This window comes from Pantherophis guttatus, chromosome 1, assembly GCF_059756535.1.
Source record: "Pantherophis guttatus breed Tessera chromosome 1, ASM5975653v1, whole genome shotgun sequence".
Taxonomy (NCBI): Eukaryota; Metazoa; Chordata; class Lepidosauria; order Squamata; family Colubridae; genus Pantherophis; species Pantherophis guttatus.
The window spans coordinates 262,432,130-262,446,539 of record NC_142063.1 but is presented as its reverse complement, the minus strand read 5'-3'; the positions used below and the strand labels follow the sequence as shown (position 1 = coordinate 262,446,539).

The 14,410-nt window shown below is 37.3% G+C and overlaps 1 protein-coding gene across 2 annotated transcripts in view; it reads right to left on the bottom strand.

The window, feature by feature from the left end:
- Positions 1-14,410, bottom strand: part of UTRN (utrophin) — a 370,975-nt gene that overhangs the window by 114,521 nt on the left and 242,044 nt on the right. For both annotated transcript variants that reach the window (XM_060692261.2, XM_087882841.1), the window contains exon 53: positions 10,853-11,025. In XM_060692261.2, coding sequence (XP_060548244.2) covers positions 10,853-11,025 — 173 coding nt within the window. The remainder of the gene's footprint in view (positions 1-10,852; positions 11,026-14,410) is intronic.

Below are 14,410 nucleotides of genomic sequence, written 5' to 3'. Positions count from 1 at the left end.
TTTCCTATCTGTTCTGTTCTCTTCTTTTATCATAACTATGCTATACTTAAAACTAGATATTGTTGCACTGAGTGGGAACCCTAACATCAGAAGACATCTTTGTCCACAGGTAACTGAGATAGTGTCAACTGTAAAATTCTTTTTTTTTTTGGGGGGTGCTACAGGTAGTCCTCGATTTACGACCACAATGGAGCTCAAAATTTCTGTTACTAAGCAAGACAGATGTTAAGCAAGTTGTGCCCCATTTTAAAACCTTTTTTGCCACAATTGTAAAGCAAAACACTCCAGTTGTTAAGTGAATCTGGCTTCCCTTGTCGGAAGGCAGCTGGGAAAGTAACAAATGATAATCACATATCCCTAGGACAGTACAACTGTCATAAATGCAAATCATACCAGTTGTCAACGTCCAAATTTTGGTCACATGACCATGGGGATGCTGCAATAGTCATATGTATGAAAACCGGTCAGAAGTCACTTTTTTCAGTGTAACTTCTAACTGTCGCTAAATGATTGGTTGTATGTCAAGGATTAGTTGTATTTGCCCAGGAGAAAGAGCAATATGTTTATTTTACTTATTGAAACTAATAGTGAAACATAATGTAACAAAATCCCTAAGCATTTTAAACAATAAATCTAATATCAATAAAGTCAGCTTGAAACAAATAAACAAAAAAATCCCCATGCAAACAAAACTAAAGGTAAAACAAATCATAACAATCCATCAGCAGAGAGTATCCATCCAAACATTAACATCCTTTTTTTTTTTGGCTCTAGAGCATTTCTGAATGTTTACTGAATGCCCCAGAAGCTGGTGTCAAAATCTCTTAATTTTATTGCTAACTATGTTGTTATCTGTTTAGCTTCCTACCAATTGTTGTAGTAAAAAGTATGACCTGCCAACGTTCCCTAATGGCTAATTAATCGCACTCATTTATTAAGTATTGAGGCATCTATGTATACGTGTTATTTATATACATCAAATTATTTTACCTAATTTTCTCTTTTGTCACCACACTTCAAAAGACATCTTAATTAAAAGAACTTCATACGTACATAATATGCCATATATATTTATGGAAAGTTGTGGCTCAAAAATTTAGATGGCATAAACTCAAGAGAAAGTGGGTCATGCATCAAGACAGTGACTTAAAACACAAGCTGTACAGCCAAAGAATAGTTAAAACAAAAGGAAATTTATTGCTTTCTTTGTTCTTAAGACTTGGTCTTGTGCAGCCAGAATTAACCCCAATGTCTCTTTCTTCAATTCTTCTATGTACCATAGCCAGATCTTGATTTCATCTACTTTGGCTGGTATTTTTTTATGCGCTGCCCATGTAATATTTTGCCTTGTTGTATCTCTTTCCTATTCTTTATTTGATCTTTATTGTTGGTCTGTTTAGTCTCTCTGGTACTCTTCGAATATTCAGGTTTTTAGTTATTCCGATGTCCCTTTTCATCGTCAACTCTTTGGTGCACTTGCAACATTCCACACCCACTTATTTTCCTTGTTAACTAAAGTCTGTCACCATTGCTGCATGGGAGAACAGCATGATTCAATGTCATTTCTTTGGTCTTCCTATCCAGGGCTTTTATATCTGCCTAAGTCAGTCCACTGTTCCAACTCTGTATCTAACGACTGGAATGGTCCAGGTGTTAATATAAGCCAAGGTGGCGCAGTGGTTAGAGTGCAGTACTGCAGCTACTTCAGCTGACTGCTAGTTCAGCAGGTAAGCAGATCAAATCTCACCGGCTCAAGGTTGACTCAGCCTTCCATCCTTCCGAGGTGGGTAAAATGAGGACCCAGATTGTTGGAGGCAATATGCTAATGCTAATGCAATATGCAATATGCTATATGTTAACTTTGTAAACCGCTTAGAGAGGGCTGTAAAGCGGTATAGAAGTCTAAACAATAATAATAATAAATAATTCCTTGATGGTATTTCCTGGACTTTTAAGATCTTCTTCAGTCCCATGATATCTTCATTTCATTTCTAATCTTCTTCTTGACTTCAGCGTGCTTGATGTTGTCAGCTTGAAGGACGCCCAGCTATTTGTAGTGATGGTTTTCATCCAGACTCTTGAAATTATTTCCATAAGGTATTTTGATTCCTTCAGTTTTTACTATTTTTCCTGTGAGAATGGTGAAGGTGGCACGTTTGTCCAAACTCCACTGCAATATCTTGGCTGCATATGCCAACAATGTTGAGCAGCAATTCTATTTCAGGTGGTGTTTTTCCATATAGATTCAGATTGTCTATGTAAAGGAGGTGGGATAGCCTGACAGATGCTTTTGATGTTTGATAGCCATGGCCTGACTCAGTATTGTTGAAAGAGGAATCAGTGCAGTGACAAAGAGTAGTAGTGATAGTGAACCCACTTGAAAGAGTCACCTCTTGATATTAACCTCTACCAGTCTGTCATTGAACTGTGTCTTTTATTGTGCCACTGATCTTTGTGCAAAGCTTCTGACTTCTGATGTTATTCCTAGGCTCTTGATTATCCAATCATGTGGCAGGGAGTCAAATGACTTTTTATAATCAATTGAAGCTACTTTCAGGTTGCTCTTCCTCCCCTTGCAGTTTTCCAAAAATCACCTTGTCAATTAGTAGACCATTTGTTCTTCTGCTGTTTCAGCAGTTTGTTTGTTTTTTTGCTCAAGAGGAAAGAGCTTGTTGGTCTTCCGGTTTGCTGTTTGTCGCTGCCAGACGTTCCTTTGGGATCGTCAGCTTCCATCGCCTGTCAGAGCCGCCTTCACAACGGAATGGCGGCTCGAAAAAACTCCGTTTCCATGAGGAAACGGAGATAGAGCCGGCAGGAGTGGGTAGAACTCTCTGCGGAGTCCCAAAAGTTTTTCCTTTACTTTTGGGACGGAGCGGATGAGATGCCCCGCATCCCCAGCCGCCACTCCGGGCTTTGGGAGACCTCTGCTGATGCAGAGCCAGGCGTCAAAAGCAAGCCTGCAAATTTAACAGACTACTCAAAGAAAATGTGAGCTGGACCTGTAATACTGAACTGCAAGTATTTTACTGATTTTTTTAAAAAAAATTACTTAAGAGAGAGGAGGAAAAGAAAGAGGGAAAAAAGCCTTTTAAAATGGCGTCGGCTGGAGGAGAGGCTGAAAGGGAAAGTCCTTCCGTTTTTTATTACTACAATGTAGCGGAATAAATACCACTGGCTACATTTGTAGACAAAACTTCGCTCCTGTGTCTTTTTCTCCTTTTTTTTCCCTTGGAGACCTGATATTGTTGTTGATTGGAAAGAAGTCTTTCTTGCTTTTTTTTTTTTTTAATAAAGCCTGCCTGGGCGGAAACATGGCACTGAGACTCATAAAGTCAGATAAACAAGAAGGGGGGGATTCCCCCACCAACAACTTAAAGGAACAAGTCTTAACTCTTCAGTCTCAGAAACCTGATTTTAATATAATAGAATTTTTTATAGAGGAGATTGAAAGAAGGGAGGAGATTGTGAATCAGCAACTTGAAAAATTTAAGCAGGAAATTAAAGAATTGGTGAAATCTAAGTTTGATTTTTTGGAGAAAAAACTCTCAAAAGTGGCTAATGCTTTTACAGAATTTATGATACAGTTGGACACAAATACTAATGTACTAGAGTCTAAAATGGAAGAAATTCAAGATAAATTGGACAATAGAATTCAAAAAATTGAAAATGATTTGACAAACACTCAGGATAATAGCTTAGAAGAAAAACCTAAAATGGATGCTGATCAAAAGTATGGTAATGCAGAAAATCTGCAACAGAAGATTGAAAAAGAGATTTTAATGGTACAATATAATTTCACAGAATATGCGATAAGATTAAGAGGTTTGCAGGAAAATAATAGAGAGGATTTAAGGAAAATATCTTCTGAATTTCTAGCTGGGATTCTAAAGGTTCAACCTGACGAAGTGTTTTGTAGGATTGACAGAGTTTATCGAATTAACTCCTGGATTGCCAAGCAAAGGCAATTGCCTAGAGATGTGGTGATTTATTTTACAGACAAAGAAATTAGGAATAATATCGTGCAAAATTCCTTCAATTCTAATTTGCAATTGTATGGAAGAAAGATTTGGATTTACAAGGAACTCCCACCTAAGATATTGATGGAAAGGAAGAAATTTGGTTTTCTGGTGATTGAGTTAAAAAAGAGAAATATCTCATTCAGGTGGGATGCCCCAGTTGGTATTATATTTAGATACCAAGGAGAAAGATATCAGCTAAATACTGTTGAAAGAGCGGAAGAATTTTATCAAAATAGGTTGAAAATGAACTTAACATCCTCAGGTATAATACAGGATAAGCAGAAGGAGCCGGAAATAAAGGTAAAATATCGAATTACAGAGACTGTACCAGATGAATTGCCTTTGGATTTATTGGATACCCCAGCTGGACTATCTACAAATTTGAGAGAAGTGGCATCTAACATTAATGTGATGACTTATCAAGGCAAGGATAAGCATGGAAACCAATTAGGGGATATACAAGGGATAAAAAAGAAACATGAGATACAAAAACAAAACCAACAAGACCAATCTACAAAGCAGAATAAAAACCGACCAGATGATACACAATTTGTAGAAAGGAAACCAGGATGGAAACCAAACCCACAAAAAGAAAAGAAAAAAAGAAATAGGTGGCATAAAAATAGAAATTTCTAAATTAGGCAACAGTGAAGCCAGTGACTTTAAAATATGAATGATTATGTGTAAACACAGAAGAGGCGACGTATTGGTTAATATCATCCTGAGGATTGTGGTAGATCTCTGCATGGCCGTAATTTGGGGACGTGAAACGAGCCTTAAACTGATGGATTTGAATTATCCATTTTGGAATTTCTTTTTGTGTTGATAAACATATTATATTATCTTGAATTACAAGGCAAGAGAATTATGCTGGGGCATGCAGAAGATCGGGTTGTTACCCACTACGATGATGGGAATTAATAATCCTGATGAAACCCACAATTATTACTATATGGAATATAATTATAATGTCACTCGGGTGGTTGTTTTTACTTTTATACATATAAGAAGATATTTACTACTGATGGGGGCAGATATGATTGAAGATCCTGAATAAACTGTTGCACCAGCAAGCTATGTTACCCGATTATGGATGTTGGTTCTACCAATCCAGTGGAAAGACCTCAAAGAAGATACTACATGGATTATAAATTTAAAGTCATTGTCTTTTCTTTTTTTTTATTTAGATATAATGGAAAATATAGACATATATTTTTAAGTAGTGTGGGCAGTGATTCAAAGATATTAAGAAATGTTGTGTATGGTAATTTTGCATGATAGTGGGTGAATAAGCTAGTTAGTAGATTGATTAGTCTAAGAAAAGGGATTTTTAAGTGATATATTTAGGGGAGTGGAGGAAATGGATAGAGTGGAATAAATGTTAAACTAGATTTTATGGGGAAGGCCGCTTTGAAATGTTATACTAATATATATAGAAGATTAAATGTTAAAGTAGGACTTATTGTATAGTTTTAAAGTGGAGAAGTTATTCTATAATGTCATAGTATAATGTCTTTTTTTTCCCTTTCTTTTCTCTTTTCTGAAATGTATGGATAAAGGGGGATGTTATAATATTAATAATATTTTTAGTAAGTAAAGGTCAATATCTAGAGGAGGGAGTAAGTAATCTGTTATGAATTAGGTTTTTTTTTTTTTGTTGTTATGAAGAAGTCACAGGGGGGGATGGGTGGGGAGGGGGGGTTAGGGAGGAGGAGGGAGAGGGGGGAAAAAAAGGGGGAAAATTTGTATTTGAAAACTTTTTCAATAAAAAAAAAAGAGGAAAGAGCTTGTTCTCAACTAGATGCTGTTGAACTGCATCAGTCACCACATCAGTTAACAAACTGAAAAGTGTTGGTAAGCAGGTATAATTGGCCTATAGTTGCTGGTGCTACCGCTTTGGTTGGATCTTCCATAATCAGGTAAGTTTTGCCAGATGTTAGGTGATCTTCAATTTCACTTCCTTGCAATATGTTGTTAAACTGCTTGGCAATGGCAATGAGTGTAGAGTGTAGAGCAGTCAGATGTCTCAATCAAAAACCTATCAGTTCATCTTCATCTGATGCTGACCAAATCTTGATCTTCCTTGCCTTTTCTCTACCATTTCTGCTGTTATTACATTTTTTTTTTCATTTCAACTTCTTTTTTTATCCTTACCCACCTCCTTTATCCAAGTTGCATTCTTGTTGTATTTCTTTGGGTTGTCCCACAGCTGCCTCAGTACTGCACTTCTTCTTTGTCAAGTGTTGACTTGTTTAGTGTTGTCTCTCCATTGATGCAATAGTAGAAATGTTTCTATTTGACTAAAATTGAGATTCTGCCTATAGAATGCAATTCAAACTTCATATTTTATGGAGTATCTATATCATACAATTATTTTTTGTATTTATCTCAGCAACAAAGCACCTGAGCAGCTGAAAATTGTGATGAAAACATCAGGCAAACACAAATTCAACCAAAAAATGTGATTGCAATGCACTATTCGTAAGAATTACTCTCATTATCTCATCTGCATATTCTGACATTGACATTAGAGCCTGGCTGAAATAAATGACTATAAGGCAGCAAGAACCATTCATTCTTCCAAATGATAATTGATCTCCAAGAAATACTTGGGCAATGGGAGCATATATGGAGTAAAGACTAAAATTTATATTGAATTATAATTTGAAAGATAATTTTTATAAGAGTATGTACTGTTGGTATTTAACATCTGATAAATTATCAAAGAGATAAGAGAGTATGCCAAATCTGATGGAAATGTAAACAATTTGAAAGTATGTTGGACCAGGGGTGGGCTGCTGTGGGTTCGCAGGGGTTCGGGAGCACCTCTAGCTAAGTTTCTGTGCAGTTCGGAGAACCCCCAAATCCTAGTCCTGGCTGGTCCTGCCTGCCCCGCCCCTCCCAGAAGTCCCCACACAGCTCCTTTTGGATGCAGGTAAGTGCAGGATGTGCACGGAGGCTCGGGGAGATGAAAAATGGGTCTACCAAAAGTTCGGGAAGGCTGGAAACGGGCCCTTTTCTGGCCTCCAGAGTGCCTCCGGTGCCTGGGGAGGCTGTTTTTGCCCTCACGGAGGCTCGAGGAAAGCCTCCGGAGCCCTGGGAGTGCAAAAACGTCCCCCTCGCCGCCATGCTGCAGGAGGCCGACTATGCCACGCCCACCATGGCCACGCCCACCCAGCAACCAGGCAGAGAACCCCTTGCTAAATTTTTTGAAGCCCACCCCTGCGATGGACATGTAAAAAAATTAAGACTTATTGAAATTAGATATGTGTTTTAAGTTAGAGAATTATTGAATGCCCAATTGAAGCCAGAGGCTGTTCTTTTAGATTTGATAGACAAACCTACTGAAAAAAATACTTGGAACTTTGTGCTTATATCTGTTAACAGCAGCAAAGCTTCTCTGTGAGCAGAGATGGAAGGACTCATGTATACCCACGATGGCAGAATAGATGGTGAAATTAATAGATGGCAGAGATGGCTGCTTTAATTAAAGAAAAAAAAACTTTGTTTAGCTTGTTTCTACTTGGAACCCACTTTTAGATTTTTGCTTGAATCTGAAAGAAATAAAATTTTACTCTCAAGTTTTAATGACAAATGAGTTTATGCTGATAGAAATACTATTTATTAATGCTTATTCTAGGGGTTTTTTTAATCTGTACTGAAGAAATTCAGAAGTTATATTTTCCCATAGCTTTTTTCTCTCTTTATGCTTGCACTCTCCTTATTCCTTTACCTTTTAAAAAAAAACACCTTTCCTTTGCTTTTTTGTGTTTTACATTTTTCTGAAATTTAATAAAAGTTTTATTTTATAAAATAAAGTAATCCCCAAGAAACACCAAGCTGTTCAAATGTTAGAGCTGGAATTTTGTAGCTCTCAGTTAATGTATTAGCAGAAACCTCTCCCTATTTTTCTAATTTAACAGAGAAGGATTAGAAACACCAGGCATTAACAGTGCTTTCTTTAACTAACTCTACTACTCTTTCAACGTAAATAAAATACAAAATACAGTTAGTTTAAATATTCACAGATCATGGGTCAGAAACTTTACATGAGGGTATATTGCTCTGAGGCACTTATCTAATTCAGGTAATAAAGGGCAGACTACCTTGACATTATATTATTTACAAAAATGTCTCTGAAAATAAAATGAAATAAAAAACATTTACCTGACGTGCTTGCTAAGGTTAACTATTGGGCCTGGATGATTTAGAGATACATGCTGTCATAGGAGAGTCTAAGGAAATATCCCAAATTCAGATCCCTGCTTCCAGGTACAATTAATATTTCTGCCTCTAGCGAACTGCCAGATGCATCATAATCTGCAACTGGTCTTTATAATCTAATCATTCATTCATAAAGACCAACTGCTCCTATTGGACAAATTGCTTACAATTTTTAATGCTGTTAGAATTAAGATTAAACCCTAATCCTGCAAAGCATGATGATCACCATGTTTCTTTAACTTGCTTTGCCTTGTTCTCCATGCAACAGGTTTTAAAAGTTTGGATTTATTTTGATGTTATGAGAAATGAGCTTACAATGATGCTATGAAAATAGATAAATCTTATAGTTGCACATTTCTCAGAGGAGTAGCAGAGATTGTTCTTAGTTTCTGACAAACTGAAATTACTACATCTTGAGGACCAAGAATATCAATCTGTTTCACTGATCTCTCTCTATTTAGGGTGAGGCTAAGATGTATGCTTTCTGCTTCATCTTCTGTGTACAGAATACGATCCCTAAATCAGAAATTCTTTAGAAGAAGGTCCACATATGCAGAAGACATGGTCACATATTCGATATGAATGCAAGTTTTGCATAATTAATGCTACTAATTAAAGAGATAGAAACCCCCTATCCAATCTTTGCTTCCAATCTTATTACTTTGGTGGGGGGGGGGGTTGCATTCAAGTCAGTTTTGACCTCTGATGATTGCACGGACTAGTCCCAGCAGTTTTCTTGGCAAGATTTCAGAAGTGGTTTGCCATTGTCTCCTTCCTGAGGCCAAGAGAGAGTGACTGGCCCAAGAGGACACAGCTCGCTTCATGTCTAAATTGGAACTAGAACTTACAGACTCCCAGTTTCTAGCTTGGTGCCTTAATCACTATACCAAACTGGTTCTCTTATTGCCTGCAAGAACATCAATGTTAAGGGCCTTCGTCTGGGAGCCACTGGTAATTTCATACAACCAAAAATACAACACAGACTCACAGGCCATCCATGAAGTTTCCTTCATATCATTTACTTTGATGATCAGAATCACCTACAGACCTGAGCCCCACAAGGCATCACTCAGCCCAAGTTTTGTTTTTTGGGATACGGATAAGCTATCAATCAATAAATAAAAGGGCACCATCCATTCTATTGCTGGCAGGCTACATGCACAATGAATGAGCTCCTTTAAGGTTGTTTTTCTCTTATCGTTAGACAGTGAAATGTGCAGGTCATTTCACTGATGTATACCACCTCTTTTAAAGGGAAGCTTGTCTGACTTAATAATTAGGCAGGTAGCAGAAGCAGCATACCATGGAATCCATGGTAGCTATTTGCCATGAAAGCCATATGCAGAGCCATGCAAAAAGAACAATTTAATATTCTGGGGTTACTTTTACAACCATTCTATGCTAGTGGTTTTTTTTTTTTTAATGGATCCCCTTCACCTGTATACAGGTAGTCCTCGACTTATCACAGCTCATTTATTGATCATTCGAAGGTACAACGCCACTAAAAAAAGCGACTTGTGACAATTTTTCACATTTATGACAATTGCACCATCCCCATGGTCATTTACATTTGGATGCTGCAATATGACAACTGGTTCATTTTTATGATAGTTGCAGCCACCGGGGATCAGGCGATCATCTGTTGCATCCTTCTGACGAGCAAATTCAATGGGGAAGCCAGATTCACTTAACAAAAATGTCACTGGTTTAACCACTGCAATGATTCACTTAACAAATGTTGCAAGAAAAGTCGTAAAATGGGGCAAAACTCACTTAACAAATTTCTCACTTGGCAACATAAATTCTGGGCTCAATTGTGGTTGTAAGTCAAGGACTACCTGTAATATTATTTATTTATCAAGAGGAGGCCTCATGAGGCCTTCTAATCTGTACATCTATGTATCTGGGATTTGTCCAACTCAACTGCTATTAATGCTTCCTATAGAGCAGGATTTTAAAATTACTTTTCTGGATCACATGATTGCCTATGTTAATGAAACTAAATGTTTCTTCTCTTTTCTATAGATTGCCCTATAAGAACATGCTAAACAACTGTTCTCAGCTTGATGTTCTTAATTGTGCTGAAATTAAAGGCCACACTAATTAAAGGCCTGGACCTGAGGGATATCACTCTGCGGAAAAGTCTCTTAAATTATGGTCCACAAATAATTTTAAAAATAGCTTGTAATTGCTGTAACACAATGCATTTTTCTGCAAATACATAAAATATTGGAATGTTTTCAAAGTAGCATCTATTTTATTAAATGTTCCCCAGCCTTGCATAACATAACAATCACAGGCCACACGCGGCCACCAAGGAAACTTGCCAGTGTTTTTTTGAAAGCTAACAAATCCAGTGCCAACAAATGGCTCTGCAACCTGGAAAGATACACCACTGCCTAGTTTTTCAGTCACTTCCAACCCAAAAGACAAACTGTTAAATGACACCAACACCTCCAGATGTCATTAAGACTGCCAGCTTCAGCATCGCTGACACACCACTAGCTGCCAAACAGATGATTGATGTGTCAGCAATTCTGACATGCAATTATTGATAGTGTATCAATGAGGTCCTTTTGCCTGTATGAGTTGTGCAGGTCTGATCTTACCTGATATTGACTGATTTTGCTTTCAGATCATTCCAACGTTGGTTCATGTCATCAATGCGATGTTGTAACAGTGCCGCCTCCTCAGAATTCCCCAAGGCTTTTACCATCTTCTGCCGGTTTCCATCAATGCTCTTGAAGATATCATTATGAGCATCAATTTCAGCCTGGATGTCCTAAGGAGAAAAAAAGGCCAGAGACAATTGGTATTAGTCCTGTGCTCAGAAGAAGGAAATGAACCATTCAAAATCCTCACTGTCTAAATAAAAATGAGTATATCAAATTTACTACACTGGGACGATTTTAAAGAATGCATTTTTCCATTGTGATATGCTTCAGAAAATAAGTTACGCTGACTGTTATCTGTGGATAACTAAGGCTTTGTTCTGAAGCTTTCCTGTACTAAAAATAACATATATGCCAAGATGCCACTATCATTATTGTTATTTATATCAAGGACTACAAAAGTTTCAGGAACCACAACTTTCCTACTATGAAAGTCAGTAAAGACAAATCCTAGGTGATTGCAATCCTCCACAAAGCATAGTGAGCTTCTAGAATCTTTCAGTGTCTTAAAAAAGACACTCTTACTTACGAAACAAATAACTTGTTTAAACCAAACCCAGAGATGTGGACTTCAGATCTGCATCCAACATACAATGAGAAAAAAATAAATAAACTGCTGACATTGTTCTGTTATTTGGACTAAACAACTGGAAATGGTTGTAAAAATAAGTGGGGTCTAAAAATACAAAACTGCCACCTTCAGAGATATTTCAGGAAGATATACATTTATAATGCTGTTGAATGCTTTGTGAAAAATGCCTATATTTATACTTCAGACTTAATAATTATGTGGAACTCCCAGTCTCATTTTTCTCTAGTTTTCTTTTTGTATGTGTTAAAAAATGAGGAAGGAAAATCATCGTTTTTTTATCTTGCATCTCAGCAATCCATTAGCATACCTATAGAAACGAATCATACTTTCTTCTACTTTCCATTTTAAGACTACAACTTCTTGAACCCATAGCTTCATTAGAACTACTTCTTTTCCCTACAATCCTACATGCTGAAGAGCTTGAAACCTGGAACATGATTTCATGATTTGAGTCGACTTAAATGAAGACATGGCCTTTATATGTTCCAGAAATATAATGGAAGCTTTCAAGCTACAACCCTGATCCAGTATAGTATTCAAAATTAAGTAGCACAATTTAATTGTTTTTCTGTGTTTTGTTTTGGTTTACTGTACTATATTGTCTATATTTGCTCATATTTATATAACACTGTGATGCGTACAAACATAAAAATTATCTTTGAAGCTTTATTGTTAGGTCATGGAAATTCTATGCATTTACCAATTATATCCTGCAAAAGTTCAAGTAGCTCACATAGAGTTCTGCCTTATTCATATCATCCCAATAACAACCCTATAAAGATTGGGATGAAAGTGAGTGACTAGCCCAAAGTCACTCAGCAAGCTTCTGGCTAAGGATAAATTTAAATCTATTTTAGTCTCCCAATGGGTAGCAAAGGGTCTGCTGGCTGCCAGAGTAAAAAAAGCCCAGAAACTAGTGAATTGTGATTTCACTGAACTAGGGCTGCATAATATCTTGGTTTACGTAGGTAGAACCTGGCTAAAGATATATATATGAGAGCTAAGAAGCTTGAAATAGATCTATACCAGTCTCCCTTTATTTCTTTATCAGTAAAATATATTTGGTATAAAAAATGGTTTGTTGTGGATGCAACTGCTTGAAGGCTCCTGGGTTGGAGCTGAAAGGCAAAAGAGAGCAGAATGCTCTCTCCCACATGTTGGAGTAGACCAGGTGTCTCGGTAAAACACTTAATCTTTCCCCTGGCTCAGGCTGATGAAGGGAGGAGAACCTGTGACTCAGTGGTTAATACAACTGCCTAACATGCAGGCAGCCCAGGTTTGAATCCAAGTAAGGGTAAGGCTGGCTGATGAGAGCTAAGAAGCTTGAAAGAGATCTATACCAGTCTCCCTTTATTTCTTTATCAGTAAAATATATTCCAAGTCCTGGCCAACATCAGGGCTTTGAAATGTTATATGATATGCAACTCTCATCTCTAGAATGAGGAACGTGTGACTTTCAAAATAGTGTTTAACTATAGTTCCTAAAAATCTATGCCAACATAGCCAGTGATAAAGAGTGTGGTAGTTGTAGATCAGGAACATCTGGAAGAACATATCATTCCTGTTCCAAAGGACAGAATTGCTCCTGAAACTACAAGCTATCAAAGAAGTTGGATAAATCCAGTTCTATGACTCCAAGGAATAGGGAAAGAGAAAGCTTTCATTTTTCATCAAAGAAACAAACAACATTGTAAGAAATATGCCATCACTGTTATTGGGGAAGTCTTTCAATATTTAAGAAAAGATGTTTAAAGAGAACATACAAATCTGGAGAAAAACCATAGAGTTCCTATATATATCTCCAAGGGATTATTCAGCAAAGTTTACTAGAGAAATCTTTATAATATTACAAACATGGTTTTTTTTCTTGAGAGAAAACAATCTTGACTTTCCTAAAGACCTGATTCTTCCCTATTTCTACTCAGCATGTTTGGCTTTCCCAAGTGAGCTTTTACAAAGGAACCCTAGAGAACAGCACTGCATCAAAAAAATATTATTATTATTATACACCCAACAGGCATTTAAAAATTCAGTGACTGTTCCTGTTCATTTGGGATATTATGAAATGCATCATTATCCTCAATGAGGAAAACAAAATAAATGAAATATGAGATAACTGAGAAACATAGAATGCTAAATCAAAATTATGGACTAAAATAAAATTTGGATTATTAATTTTTTAGAATAATTTAAGTCATCCAGAAAGATAACTGGCAGTGGCAGAATCAGGAAAATAAGTCTGGTCGCACTTGAACAACCCAAGATATTTCTACTGTAGAAAAATAAACTTTGTAATTGGAAGGGAATAAGTTAATGTCTATATTAAAATATCCTGTAGACCATGTATAGAATACTGCATATAGTTCTGATTACCACATCTAAAAAGGATATTGTAGAGCTAGAAAGGAACTAAAATGATACCGTGTTTCTTAGAAAATAAGACCGAATCTTATTTTCTTTTAGACTTGAAAATAAGCACTTATTTTTGAGGAGGTCTTACTTTTTTTGAGGTGCAGCAGGCCAGACTCAATGAGCTGGACACGCCGTGGATGCACCATCGCCTCCATTCTGAATCTTCAGTGTTCGGAATGGAGGCTTTCTGGCGAACGAGAGGAAAATGGAGAGGGTAATTTTCCTGCCTGCCATCCTTCCCTCGGTCTGTGCTGAGCTTGAGGAATGGATGACAGACAGGAAAATCCCCCTCCCCATTTTCCTCCCATGAGCCTCCCAAAAAGAGGGAAAAAGCAAAGCAGCTGCCCGTGGAGCTGCTTGCTTTGGGGAAGTTGCCCAACAAGCAGAAGTGCTGCGCCCAGAAAGAGAAGGGCAAAAGCAGTATTTGCGCTGCCCCAAGGGGCCAGCGGGCTGTACCTGCAGCCAGACAGTTGAGCACCCCGCCCCCACAC